The sequence below is a fragment of the Anolis sagrei genome, chromosome 1 (genome assembly GCF_037176765.1).
Source record: "Anolis sagrei isolate rAnoSag1 chromosome 1, rAnoSag1.mat, whole genome shotgun sequence".
Taxonomy (NCBI): Eukaryota; Metazoa; Chordata; class Lepidosauria; order Squamata; family Dactyloidae; genus Anolis; species Anolis sagrei.
Window position 1 is genome coordinate 169,971,404 of NC_090021.1, and position 15,287 is coordinate 169,986,690.

The 15,287-nt window shown below is 39.7% G+C and overlaps 1 protein-coding gene across 21 annotated transcripts in view; it reads left to right on the forward strand.

Moving 5' to 3' along the window:
• Window positions 1–15,287, forward strand: part of MAP2 (microtubule associated protein 2) — a 395,260-nt gene that overhangs the window by 307,630 nt on the left and 72,343 nt on the right. For 14 of the 21 annotated variants that reach the window (XM_067470260.1, XM_060782323.2, XM_060782305.2 and 11 more), the window contains 2 exons: window positions 2,291–2,404; window positions 5,572–5,649. In XM_067470260.1, the coding sequence (XP_067326361.1) occupies window positions 2,291–2,404; window positions 5,572–5,649 (192 nt within the window). The remainder of the gene's footprint in view (window positions 1–2,290; window positions 2,405–5,571; window positions 5,650–15,287) is intronic. The other 7 variants (XM_067470268.1, XM_067470278.1, XM_060782459.2 and 4 more) reach the window with 3 other exon arrangements.

Here is a 15,287-nt window from a genome sequence, read left to right on the forward strand (position 1 = left end):
TTGACTCCAAATTTGGAAACAAGACACCTAACAACCCAACGTATGTCCTTCACTCAAAAAAATGATTTTGTCATTTGAGACTTGTAGTTTCTGGGATTCACTTACAATCAATTATTATTATTATTATTATTATTATTATTATTATTAAAGAGCATTCTGAACCCCACCAACAATGGAATTGAACCAAACTTGGCACACAGTTCTCCCATGACCAACAGAAAATACTGGAAGGGTTTGGTGGGCAGTGTCCTTTGGTTTTGGAGTTGTAGTTCACCTACATCCAAAGATCACTGTGAATTCAAACAATGATGGATCTGGACCAAACTCAAGAATACTCAATATGCCCAAATATGAACACTGGTGGAGTTTGGGGAAAATAGAATCGTGACATTTGGATGTTGTAGTTGCTGGGATTTATAGTTCACCTACAGTCACAAAGCATTCTGAACCCCACCAACGATAGAATTGGGCCGAACCTCCCACACAGAACCCCCATGAGGGCCACAGCCACACGTGGCAGGGGACAGCTAGTTGTATATAAAATTACACTCGGGATATATGTATAAAGTATCTATGAAACATTAATGAAATTCTGTGTTGAAACATGGACCCCATCTCCAAGATCCCTCTTTTAAGTAATCTATGTAAATGCAGATACTTCAAATTCCAGAAAGAATTCTTAAATCCAAAACACTTCTGGACCTAAGCATTTTGGATAAGGAATACTCAGCCTGTATCTCCATGAGAATCTAAACTTGTCCATTTTTTGAAGAGTGATCGGTTTAATAATATTTTTATACTGAACCAAGAGCATCCTCTATATATGTTGTACAACCAAGTACATTTAGGGCATCAAAATAGGGACAGAAAGAATAGTCAAAATGGTTTTAAAACTGTAGGGTATTTCAAGTGTTAGGAAAAGCTGGTAAGAAGAATCCTATGACTCTTTCTGTGTGAAAATGGGCATTTTCCTCACCCCACAGTAAAACAAACACATACAGTAAGTAACAGTTCAGCACAGAAAACAGGTTTTCTACACAGAAAACAGATAATGTGTTTTCTCTGCAAATAAATGCTGTTAGGAAACTATTGTTTTCCAAAGGTTTGTTTAAGCAAGGATAAAATGGTAACAAGTATTTATTTATCTATTATTTATTTACTATACTTCTATCCTGCTCTATCTTACCCACTTAGATACTCCACTTAGGCAGAAAAAATGAAATGCAAAGATACAGAATGGGGGACAATGCCTGGCTCGAGAGCAGTACGTGTGAAAAGGATCTTGGAGTCCTCGTGGACAACAAATTAAACATGAGTCAACAATGTGATGTGGCGGCAAAAAAAGCCAATGGGATTTTGGCCTGCATCAATAGGAGCATAGTGTCTAGATCTAGGGAAGTAATGCTACCCCCTCTATTCTGCTTTGGTTAGACCACACCTGGAATATTGTGTCCAATTCTGGGCACCACAATTCAAGAGAGATATTGACAAGCTGGAATGTGTCCAGAGGAGGGCGACTAAAATGATCAAGGGTCTGGAGAACAAGCCCTATGAGGAGTGGCTTAAGGAGCTGGGCATGTTTAGCCTGAAGAAGAGAAGGCTGAGAGGAGATATGATAGCCATGTATAAATATGTGAGAGGAAGCCACAGGGAGGAGGGAGCAAGCTTGTTTTCTGCTGCCCTGGAGACTAGGATGCGAAACAACGGCTTCAAACTACAAGAAAGGAGATTCCATCTGAACATGAGGAAGAACTTCCTGACTGTAAGAGCCATTCAGCAGTGGAACTCTCTACCCCGGAGTGTGGTGGAGGCTCCTTCTTTGGAAGCTTTTAAACAGAGGCTGGATGGCCATCTGTCAGGGGTGCTTTGAATGCAATATTCCTGCTTCTTGGCAGGGGGTTGGACTGGATGGCCCACGAGGTCTCTTCCAACTCTTTGATTCTACTGTACCCTGAAGGGGACTCTGAGCAGCTTACAGTTTTGGCAATATCCAGTGCCTCATTGCAATACAAATGTACAAATACAACACATTAAGCAGTAAAATCAAATAAAACATATAAATACAATTAAAACTGCTAAAACATAGTCCCATAGTCATCATTCGTGCTTCATACTTGTGTGGGAGAGTGGAATATCCGAAGGTTTATATCCCTGTTGTACTGTGAGTGTAGAGAATTGCAACCTTAGTCTGCGACCATTGTTTGTGAAAGGCTCCATTTTTATTAATTTTTTTCATTATATCTCTTCCATTAATGTGCTCTTGTTTGTCTTGTTGGCAATCCTGTCTCAGAAGAAGTATCTGCAAGGATAGTCCAAGTAGTAACAGCTGAAGCTGTGGCAGTTCTGAAAGGTGAACAGGAAAAAGAAGCCCAGCACAAAGATCAGCCAGCACCATTACCTTTAGGTAAAGCAAGTCATCTCAGCTGGATGTTGTGTTATAAACAGCAAGCTTTTGCACTGTAGCTGTGGCCTAGCTTTTTTGTGCATTAGTTTGTTTATTTATTTTACGTATCGCAAGCTGAGATACTAGTTGCACATTTATGTCACAAAAAGCCATGGTTTATGTCAGCTATGGTTTGTTGCTTAAGCCATGAATTTCATAGCAGATGATCAAACAAAGCATTGCTTGATTTCCCCCATTCCTAGTTTGCTTCTTATTTTTTTATGCTTTGCATTTGGTTTGCTTTGCTCTTGCCTTTGTGTCAGCAAATATTCCAGGGTGGGGAGCTGAGGAAACGAGGAAAACAAGCCACAGATAAAGATTGTGATGTTATCATATGTCAATTTTAAACAAGTCTATTTAATAAAGCATTTTAGTATACTAAAATATTGATTTCACAAGGTGTCATTCTAATTCAGACACATGTCCAAGTAACCATCTTTTATCATAAAAATATGACAGATTATCAAGGTTTCAAGGTGCGGATAATTCTTTTTGGGGAGGAATTTTAAAATGACAATTTATCTGTGGAACAAAGATATTGTGTGATATCGAAGGGAGGGAGGGAGGGTCGATCCAAGAGTGATATTTATTTAGTTAGGTATTATTCAAACTTATATGCCGCCACTCCCCTAGGGCTTGGAGTGGCTTACAAGAAACAAACTCGAATCTAACACAATTAAAAAAAACATATCAAAGATCAAAAGCCTGTCGAAACAAATATGTCTTACAAGCCCTGCAGAAGGCTGATAAATCCCGCAAGGCATGGACTTCTGGTGGCAGAGTGTTCCAGAGCGATGGTGCCACTGCTGTAAAGGCTCTGCGTTTAGTTGCTGTTAGACACAAGGTTTTAAAACTGGGAAGTTCCAATAAATCTTGGTCCTCGGAACGGAGAGATCTCTGGGGTATACAGTGTTCTCTCGGTACTCCGCGTTTCACTTCCCACTGACTCACTATTTCACAGGTTTTTTTTTTAAAAAAATTAAAATACAAGTACTGAGGGAACACTGTATACACAGATCTATAAACCCCACTTGCCGAAGTGGCACTGGCAAGGGGCACAGAGAGGACCGCCAAGGCAGCTTCTGCCAGGACTTCTTCCTCTGGGGTTGGAGAGGGCTGTCACCAAGGCAGCTTCCACTGGGTCTTCTTCCAGGTTGCTCTTCCTTGGGCAACTGGGTGAAAGCCCCATGCCAGTGGGGAAGAAGGGAAGGAGGGAGAAGGGTGGCTCCAACAAGGGGAGGGGAGAAGGAGGAAGTGAGAGGCAAATAGGAGAGAAAGAAAGAGGGAGAGGGAGGAGGGGGAGAGAGGAGTGGGCGGAGCGTCCCTACATTGTGGTTTTCCAGTTATCACAGGGGTTCCTTGAACACTGTATGTTGAAATAATTTTCTGAGTGGCACCCCAAAACTGAATATTATGTAATTATTTCTGCCAAAATACTCTGAATATAGCAAGAATGAAAATCTATTTATGAACATATTTAAAGAAATAGCCACATTAAAAGTCATAAAAGAACCCAGTAGGACTTTTGAGACTGAGAAAAACAAAATTCTAGCATAAGCTTTTTGGGACTTAGTCTGTTAGCACCTGATTAAGTGGAAAGAGTCTATGAAACTTCCCAGTTTACAGAGATAATTGCACACATATTACTGTGCATGTTATTATGAATGATATATTAGTTTTGGCTTGAATGAAGGATGACATCATTTTGAAAAATACCCAAAGAAATACATAACATCACAGTGGTGTTTAACAGCTTCCACGTTAGGGGTGCAGTGAATGAACCCTGGGTTATATTTCAGACTATCGAAGGAATTATCCATGGTGCTGCAACAACTTGGGGGAATAGGATGCAGCACCTTGAATTTGCTTTTGTGTGCCTTTTCAAGTCATTGCCAAGTCATGGTGACCCAAAGGTGAACATATCAGAGGCGCTTTCCTTTACCTTCCTCTGAGACGGGGAGCAGAATGCATCTTGCCCAAGATTGCCCTGTGGGTTTCCATGGTTGAGTAGGGACTTGATTTCGTTACAAAATGTTTTGTCTTGAAATTACATGCAGTTAGAACAATGGGGACAATGATAATGAAATTGATTATTTTAAAGTCTGTTAGGTTCAGTGGAAGAGACTTGAGTTTCTACTACATTCTCCTGCTGAGATTAATAGAACTTAAAACATTGGCCAAATATTGCCCAGTATTTTTAGGGAATAATTTAGAAAATGTTGCTTTGGTGTTTTGCTTGCATACCTAGTGAAGCTATTGTTTGCTCCCACACTCTATATGTATTTCATATATTATAGTTGGATGCTTGAGTTGAGGTTGTTTCCTTGGCTAATGGCCAGCCTTCAAATGACACGTTTGAAAGCTCGTCCCCAGACTGTTGTAGACAAAGAGAAAGTGGGTTGTTGTAGGTTTTTCAGGCTATATGGCCATGGTCTAGAGGCATTGTCTCCTGACATTTCGCCTGCATCTATGGCAAGCATCCTCAGAGGTAGTGAGGTCTACCTCACTACCTCTGAGGATGCTTGCCATAGATGCAGGTGAAATGTCAGGAGAGAATGCCTCTAGACCATGGCCATATAGCCCGAAAAACCTACAACAACCCAGTGATTCCGGCCATGAAAGCCTTCAACAATACAAAGAGAAAGTGGTGTTATGAATTATTTTTAACCTTTAAAATTGTGAAATGTTACTTTTTCAAATACATGTAAGTGTACAGTTAATATATGGTTGAGTTTCCCCACATTTTGCACCTCCCCTGCCCTGGACTTTGGTGTTTGTTTATTTATTTTCTTCCTCTACTATTTTTCTTACTTTTACCTTGTGGATTCATTTTTCTCAAAGGCATGTAAATTATAATGTCAAACCCTATCGGTTTTGATGTTTATAAGTACTTTTTGTTAAAAGAAATGTATTTGAAGACATTGGAGTAGATTTCTGTGCATAATGCTGTATCATCCAAAATGAACTTTTACTATTGTGGATACTGGGCTACGTAAAAACTAAAGATTTGGATTAAATGGATTTCGGATGTTATGAGATGTTGCTATCCTCTTTCCCTGCAAATGTTGGCATATCCCATTATCAAAATGAGTAATCATTGTGTCTCATGTCTACTGTTCAATCTTTAGCAGTTGAAGAAACAACTAACCTGCCTCCATCCCCGCCCCCATCTCCTGCTTCAGAGCAGACTGGAACATTGGAAGAAGGTAAGACTCCCCTCCTGGGCACTACAGGGTCCAGCTATAAGGAGAGAAATCCAGGGATCCTAGCGAGCGAGGTAGGAGGATGATTCTGACAGCCTTCACTTTAAAAACATAAGCATTTTTTTGTTTTGATAATAAGAAATTATTAACTATATATGATTCTGAAACACCAATTGGTTCCATCCAATTGGTTCCTGTATGTATGTATGTATTCATGTATTTATGTGTGTGTGTGACTATTTCTTCCTTTATATGTGCTTGGTGTTATCTGAGAGTGCTTACTGATAGGAATATAAGACTTGTGTATAGTGCATATTTGTTGGTTTGCCTTTTGTCAATTTGATTATCCACAATCATGATTGATATAAGACACTTGCAGACAGAGCCAAAATCCACACCAAAGCAGATTTAAGAAACCTGCTTTGGCATGGTTTCCCATTCCCACTCCCCCGACCCCAAACCCAGGCTTTCCTAGGGAGGGTGGCTACATCTTTGCACCAGGAGGATACAAGCAGCCGGGTAAGTTTTTTATAAAAAAAAGTTTTAAGAGTTGTTTTGGGGGCTGGAGGAGAGGGTTTTGGGTGCCTCCAGGAGCCCAAAAGGTTCAGGGTGGCAAATGGGGACTCACCCCTGGGTAGTCTGGGTCTCCATAGGCCCAATACACCATTAGACCCGGGCCTTTCAGGAAGACCTGGATCTAATAGGGTATTTAATTAATTTGGAGCTACTGAGGCTATTCTGAATTGATTCATTTTTCTGGGGGTGTCACTTGGACACCCCTGGTAAAAATCCAGACAGGTCTCGGTTTTAAAGTCTGTTTGGATGGGCTCATGTTCTCACTAGGAATCTCTAATTCCTTCAGCATGATGCTGTAGGCAACTTCTGGCAGACATTGTCCATAGAATCATGCTGGGATAAGCTAAAGATTCCTAGAGAGAACACTTCTCTAAGCATTTGTAAGTCTTCCAGCATGATTGTATGGTCAACATCTGTCTGAAGTGGCCACAGAGTTGTACTGAAAGACTTAGAAATTCCTACATAGATATTTTCTCTTTTTAACAGAGGTCTTGCACCTTTAGTACATTTAAGAGTAGCGGGAAGGAGAACATTCATTCAGACATTTATTGTTTATTTCATTTATTATTCACAGTATTTATATTCTGCCCTTCTCACCCCACAGGGGACTCAGGGCAGATTACAATGTACATATACATGGCAAACATTCAATACCATAGACACACAACATATATAGACAGACACACAGAGGCTATTTAAAATTCCAGATTTTTCATGAGGGTATTCTGGCCACCAGGGGAGCTATTGCTTCACTGTCCATTTGTGACACTGATGAAGTACTTCCTCATTCTTTGCATGCTTGCTGGAGATTTTTATGGCGTCGTAAATTAGCCTCCCTGCATAAGCGGTATCTAAATTTCCTACTTGACAGATGCAACTGTCTTTCGGGCTGCAAAGATCGACAGCAAGCTACACAAATTGGTCGGAAGCTCACTCCGCCTTGGGCTGGCTTCGAACTCATGACCTTTGAACTCATGACATTACTTTTCCCATCACTGTCTCACCAATGAGAAAAGGTTTATCTGGGCAGAGGGACAAGAATGGCACCTTCCTCTGCAGCAGGAGTTAATTCAGCATCTAAACCAGGAAAGCCCCAAGAGGTGAGAAAGATCCAAAGGGCATCATCTATGGAGATGAATGCCAGTTGCAGGTCCTGGGAATAGCCATTGAAAAGTCCTTCTCCTGTGTTCCCACAGGTGATGGGACATAGAGAAGGCCTTTTCCAAAGATTCACAAAACATGGACTGGCTAATATAAGGAGTCCTTCAAATGACCTGGACTAGAACTGTAAAGGACTTTAAAGGACTTAACCACCACTTTGAGTTGTGTGTGGAAATGGACCAGCCACCAGTACAGCTACTGCAAGGGAGTTGTTCATGAATGCATATATGCATTTCATACAGGCCGGCATGGTTGCTCACTGTGCATTACACGTACAGATGAGCAAACACATTTGGTTGTACAGTTGGTTTCATGGCACTACAAGTCACTAATGAGTCCACTCTGTACAAATATCAGATCATTTTGCACGTGTAAAAGTTATGCTCATTCCTTCAGTGTAGGATTTTGACCATAGCGATAGGCAAGTCTTCAGCTCACTGAAGTAATAAGGAATGCAGGGAAGGAAAAGAGGGATTTTGGACAGCTGCATGGTAAAGTGATATCACTTGGTTCTGTCCATCATAAAGGGGGTGGGGAGGAGGGAGGAGGCTGTTTCAAATATTATAGCACAGCCAGAATGTTTAAACAACCCTTTTATTTTATTTGTTCCACAATAATCCTTTCAATCTTTGTAAGCAATGCCCAGAAATAATTCACCTGAGTTGAATTAGTCAGCATATGAACACATTGTCAACAATTAGAGTGGTTCTGCTTTTCAAGGACAAGTGCTGCTGTTATGAACAGTGTGTAGTTTTTATCATTTATTCTGAGAACATAAATAACTGGATCTGATATATTTAATATCTGTTTCTTATTATTCCAGACATTAGGTATCCCAAGCTATCTACTCTAAAATCCTCTCATTTTCAGTGATTACGAACATATATAATATTATCCATCAAATCCAGAGGAATGTCCTTAATTCTGGAAAACTCGTAGTGGTTTATTTTTAAAAAATTAAAATGGAAACCTGCCACTGGATATTTCTTGTATGTATTCTGCACCCATTAACTGGACCACTGTGTAGCACATTATTGTTGTTTTATCAAACAAACAAACAAAACACACTCTTAAGGCACCTTAAAGACTGAAAAAATTCTAATTGGCATAATCTTTTGTTGGCTAAAACTCACTTCTTCATATGCATCTTATGAAGTAGATGATAGAGCATAAAAATAAATGTTACTAGTTTTTAAGATGCCAGAATTGCCCCCTGCAAAAGATTGCCAGAATACCCCTGCAACCTTCTTTGAAAAATGTTAAAAGTAACTTTCAGGAGAAATTTGTAACATAGGTTGATCATTTGTTATCCAGAATTCCAAAATCTAAAATACTCCAAATTTGTCTACAGGAATGGCCAAGATAGTGACACATTTGGGTTTTTTTTAATAACTTAATATATGCAGACTTGGTTTATTACACAATATTATTTAAAATATAGTGTTTAAAATTAACTTTAAATTAAGTATTTAAGGTGTATATGGAACATAAATGAAGTTTGTGTTTCAATGTGGATCCCATCTCCCAAATATTTATTTATTTATTTATTTATTTATTTATTATTAAACTTTATTTGTACCCCGCTAGCATCTCCCAGAGGATTCGATGCGGCTTACAACAGGCCGAGGCCACAACAATACAACATAACAATACAATCAAGCAAATCAAACAATTAAAACAAATTAAAGCAAAATAAACAACAAGCACAGTACATTAAAACACAATAAAACTGGGCCGGGCCAAAAGGTGGGTACAAGGATTAAAAGTGCTGATTTGACAGGAGGTGTATAGAGGGTTACTAGGGCAAGTGCGATGTGCGATGTGCAGCAATCATTGGTTCTGATAAAGTGCTTGTGGGACTCGGTAGTGGAGATTTCCTAATCTGGGAAGGCGCATCGGAAAAGCCAGGTTTTTAAGTTATTTCTGAAGATAGCCAATGAAGGGGCCTGTCTAAGGTCTTTGGGGAGGGTGTTCCAGAGTTGGGGGGCCACTACGGAGAAGGCCCTGTCCCACGTCCCCACCAAGCGCGCCTGCGACGCTGGTGGGATCACGAGCAGGGTCTCTCCAGATGACCGAAGAGAACGCGTGGGTTCGTAGATGGAAATGCGGTCACGCAGGTAGGCTGATCCCAAACCGTTCAGGGCTTTGTAGGTAAGCACCTGGACCTTAAATTGGCATTTATATTCTGCCTTTCTCACCCTGAAGGGGAATCAGGGTAGAGCACAACATATATATGGCAAACATTCAATGCTGGAACATAACATAAACTATAAATATACATAAACACTACAATCAGTCATCTCCACTTTGAAATCAATTGTGTATATATATGTGTTGTGTATGTATATGCAAATACGGGTATTCCAAAACATGAAAAAAAAATCTGAAATCCAAAAGTGTTACATACTATCTAATACAACTATATTATGTGTTGTTGAAGGCTTTCATGGCTGGAATCACTGTGAGTATTCCAGGCTGTTCCAGGCTTCTGGAACATGACCATAGAGCCCGGAAAATGCATAGCAACCCAACTATATGATTCTTCAAAATATTGAAATGGACCTTTCAGAGTTCTTGATTTATGATAGTTGAGTGACAGGTGACATTATTTTTCCAGAATAATGATAGTAATCATGGAACAAAACCCTTATTAATCAGTGAAACCATTGAAAGAAATAGTCAAACATTATTTCTGAAGTGAGGGCTGTATTTGCAGCAACTCTCTGTTAAGCTTATTGTCAAAATTATTTTTGGTCTTTCTTCCCACGCCTAGGATTTTTTTTCCTCATTGGCCTCACTTTTGTGCAAACGTACATCCATTTCTAGGAATTTTCAGGCTTTCAAGTGCTTAATTTATTTAACAAGCAGCATGTTTTTCTGCGAAATATCTCCAGGTCATCGTGACTCAGTAGATCAAGTTGTTCCCAGTGTGCTAGCTCTGTACTGTTATTTTTTAAAAAAACGTATAATAAACTGTAATAAACTGTATTTGTAGAAATCAACCTATTATCACTATTTGGACAGGACTCTAAAACCATAATGTCCTTTTGTCTGTGCCATCAAACCACCTGTTGATTTATAGTAGTTCCACAAATTTTGTAGTGTTTTCTTAGCCAAGGAATACTCGGCAGTGGTTTTGCCAATTTCTTCCTCTGCAATGTAGCCGATAGCACCTGGTATGCATTGGTGGTCTCCCATCTACTTAGAATAGAAACAAGTAACAATTAGATGGGAGTATGGTTGACCCTACTAACCTTCCAAGATCAAGTGGGATCTGAATCCTTTATGGTATTTAGGCTCTTAAAGCTATGCTAGTGAAGGTAAAGGTTTCCCCTTGACATTAAGTCTACTTGAGGCTGGGGTGGTGGTGCTCATCTCCATTTCTAAGCAGAAGAGCCTGTGTTGTCCATAGACATCTCCTAGGTCATGTAGCCTGAATGACTTCATGGAGTACCATTATTTTCCTGCCAAAGCAGTACCTATTGATTTACTCACAATTGCATGCTTTCAAACTGCTAGGTTGGCAGAATACATACTAGCACACAGCAAAACACTCATTCAGAGTATTCTTCTCTGTTATGGAAAAAGAGCAATCCTTGTTCATGTTGGATTAAGAATTATACAAAACAAAGCTTGGTATGGGTTGACTAACCCTTATCTATAATATTTAGGACCAGAGGTCTTTTGGATTTTGGAGTACCTGTATACACATATAGTGAGATGTCTTGGAGATGGGGCCCAATTCTAAACATAAAATTCATTTACGTTCCATCTACACAAAGCCTGAAGGTAACTTTATGGACAATATTTTAATAATTTAGTGCATGAAACAGAATGTATGTATACTCAGACATCAGAAAGTAAAAGCATCATTATCATTCATGTGGACAGTTTGGTTTTTGGAGTATTTTGGATTTCAAAATTCCAAATAAAAGATGCAATTTTTTAAGATAATTTGAGGCAAGGGTTTGAAGACATTTCCCTTTAAAAATGTAGGAAACCCATTTTTTTTTAAAAAAAATGGAATTCATAAGGTCATGAGTGATGGTGGAATAGGAAATAACTTTTTGGCAAAGTATCCAAAACTAGTCCAGATTGGACTATTGCAATGGGCTCTACATGGAGCTGCCCTTGAAGATGTCCCGGAAATTTCAATTGGTCCAGCGGGCAGCAGCCAGAGTGTTAACTGGAGCGAATTACAGGGTGCAGTCAACCCCCCTGTTCAAGGAGCTCCACTGGCTGGTGTTTATTTTCCAGTCCCAATTCAAGGTACAGGTTCTTACCTACAAGGCCCTAAACGGTTTGGGACCTGCCTACCTGCATGACCGCATTTCCATTTACAAACCCACATGGTCTCTTTGATCTTCCAGAGAGGCCCTTCTCTCGCTCCCGCCTCCATCACAGGTGCGACTTGTGGGGACGAGGGACAGGGCCTTCTCTGTGGTGCCCCCCCGGCTCTGGAACTCACTCTCCAGAGAAGTTAGGCAAGCTCCCATTCTGGCAGTCTCCAGGAAGAGCTTCAAAACTTGGCTGGTCCAGTGTGCCTTCACTGAATGAATGTACAATAATCCCTAGACGTGACCAATTCTTGCAGAATGCCCTCAGTAGCACTTTATTCCTCCCATTAGTGCAATCAACTAGGCATGGCCAATCCATGGTTCTAAAGTACTTACAAAACTAGAGGGCACTGGTGCTTTGCTTCTAAAGTGTTGCTAAAGTTCTGGTGGTGAACATTTCAGAACTCTAACAAAACTTTCAAAATTTCATTATTATTTCATTATTGGTGTTTTTTATGACACAACCAATTAGGAACTGCCATTTATAACAAAATTTTGAAAGTTTCGTTATAGTTCTGAAATATTCATCATCAGAACTTTAGCAACACCTCAGAAGCAAAGCACCAGCACCCTCTAGTTTTGTAAGTACTTTAGAACCATGGATTGCCCATGCCTACAATCAACCCTACTTTATGCTTCGCTTCCCCTATCCAGATATATTACATTGCTGTCTCACCCTGTTTTTTAACTTTTTAATTCCATTACAATTGGCCCTGTCCATAGTGTTTGACTTCTGTGGTTTAAACGCCATGGTTTTATATTATTGATGTGTTATTTATAATTATTATTATTATTAATAATAATAACACTTTATTTGTACCCCGCTACCATCTCCCCAAGGGACTCTGTGTGGCTTACATGAGGCCGAGCCCAAATACAACAATACAAGCAAAACAACAACAGTACAAGCAATTGAAATAAAAACATAGACAATAAAATATACAACATTATCAATAAGACAACACACAATTAAAAACAGTGGGAAGGCCAAATGTAAAGTTAAAATGGAAATAATGCTGGGACATGAGCAGAAGATGATAGTGGCGTTTGTGGAAGGGCCTACGAGCAGATCTAAAAAATGTAAAGTGCTTTGGAGGACAAAGTGCTATGGGATCATTATTTCAGGAAGGCACACTGGAACAACCACGTCTTCAAGCTCCTCCTAAAGGCTGCCAAGGTTGGGGCCTGTATGATGTCTTTAGGGAGTGAGCTCTAGAGTCGAGGGGCCACCACCAAAAAGGCCCTCTCTCTCGTCCCCACCAATCGCGCCTGCAATACTGGTGGGATCGAGAGCAAGGCCTCCCCGGATGATCGAAGGGATTGTGTGGGTTCGTATACAAAGATGCGGTCACGCAGGTAGGCGGGTCCCAAACCGTTCATGGCTTTGTAGGTAAGAACCTGCACCTTGATTGGTTTTGTATTGTATTTTTATTTTTACATTTTATTGCTATGTTCTGTTTTATTGATGTATTGTATTGCTGGGCTTGGCCTCATGTAAGCCGCCTCGAGTCCCCTTGGGGAGATGGTGGTGGGGTATAAATAATAATAATAATAATAATAATAATAATAATTATTATTATTATTATTATTATTTATCCATCCACTGCACTTTGATGGTAGTAATCTTGTTAGCCGGTTGCCTAGCCTAGAACTAGTGGAGGGTGTTTTCTTTCAGTCATCCTATGGTGAAAATCACTGTGTAGTAGAGATGACAAAGGTGGATGTGGCTAATCATGCAAACACAAATGAGAAAGAGCAAGAGGATGAGTGGGAGAGAGGAAGGGGGAGAGGCAGAGAGTGAGGTTTATGAAGCAAACCTGTTTCAGAAGGAAGGAAGGCTTCCCTGCTCCAGGCTTCATTGTTCTATTTTGATAACTTGCTTCACCTACATAAAAGAATGAGTGGGTCTGTTTGGACTGCTGTGGGAGGTAAGAAACCAAATTTGGCTCTGTTTAGAACTGTTTTATATATTGAAAATACTATATCGAGATTTCATGTTGCAGAGTATGGAGGTATTCCTGAGCAGTGTCTGATCCCATTTCGTCAAAGAGAGCTGGGCAAAGGGAGTGGGTGCTGCCTTGCTCAGACTCCCTACTTCTTTGTCTGCTATGTACTAACCAAAGAGTGCCCAGCTATATGAATAAAACATGCTGGACAAAATAGGGAAAGGCCTTGAGTATCCTCTGTGATATATCTCCTTGAGCAAGACTTTGGAAAACAATGATTATTCGGAGATACGTTTTCTTTTAAAATGTATACCAATGGAAAAGGTATGATTGTTTCATTCTCAACAGATATACTGCAGTGAAAATAAAATCATTTTTTCCCTGTCAGAATATTAATCATTTAACTAGATTATTACCCATAGTATGGCTGTGTCAGTACGAACTGAAAGTATTTCAAAGGGCCATATTGCAGCAGAATGACTGAGGAGGAGGCTCCTCAAATTTCACTTTTTTATTTATTTTTATTTATTATTTATTTACTATATTTGTATATTGCCCTTCTCAGCCCTCAGGCGACTCAGGGCAGTTTACAGAGGCAATGATTCGATACCCAAGAACATCATAAAACGTTTAAAACATTAATACATAGTATAAAACTAAACCAAAGTAGGGTTATTGTAGGTTTTTTCGGGCTGTATGCCCATGGTCTAGAGGCATTCTCTCCTGACGTTTCGCCTGCATCTATGGCAAGCATCCTCAGAGGTAGTGAGCTCTGTTGGAAATAGGAAAAAGGATTTATATATCTGTGGAACAACCAGGGTGGGACAAAGGACTCTTGTCTGCTGGACCTAGGTGTGAATGTTTCAACTGACCATCTTGATTAGCATATAATAGCCTGACAGTGCCTGGAGCAAACTTTTGTTGAGAGGTGATTAGATGTCCTTGTTTGTTTCCTCTCTGTTGTTGTGCTGTTGTAATTTTAGAGTTTTTTTAATACTGGTAGCCAGATTTTGTTCATTTTCATGGTTTCCTCCTTTCTGTTGAAATTGTCCACATGCTTGTGGATTTCAATGGCTTCTCTGTGTAGTCTTACATGGTGGTTGTGAGAGTGGTCCAGCATTTCTGTGTTCTCAAATAAAATGCTGTGTCGACAATACATTAAACCAAAGTAATAAAAACATAAGCCATTTTGTTCTTCCATTTTCTTAAAACAGAAGAGTACCTGGTACAGTAAACAGAAAGTTTATATTTTAGGTTAAAATACTGTATAAATAAAATACAAATTATTACTGCCACTTGCATGCATATGTCAAGAATCACACCCTGTGATAGAGATGTAAAGGCATTTTAAAAAAATTAATGTATTAGCAAAATATAGGACCTGAACACTTTGCATTGGAGTGGGATCAGATTATAAAGCAAACTTAATACCACAGGTATGTTTCTTTAGCTGTGCTATCGAGTCCACTTTATAACCTGATCCTAGTTTAATTCTAAGCTCATGCTATTATTTTGCTGTTTTTCAAGTTAATCTGTCCAGCGACTGTTCTACATATTTTAAAATAAAACCTAGTTCCAACAGACCTCACTACCTCTGAGGATGCTTGCCATAGATGCAGGC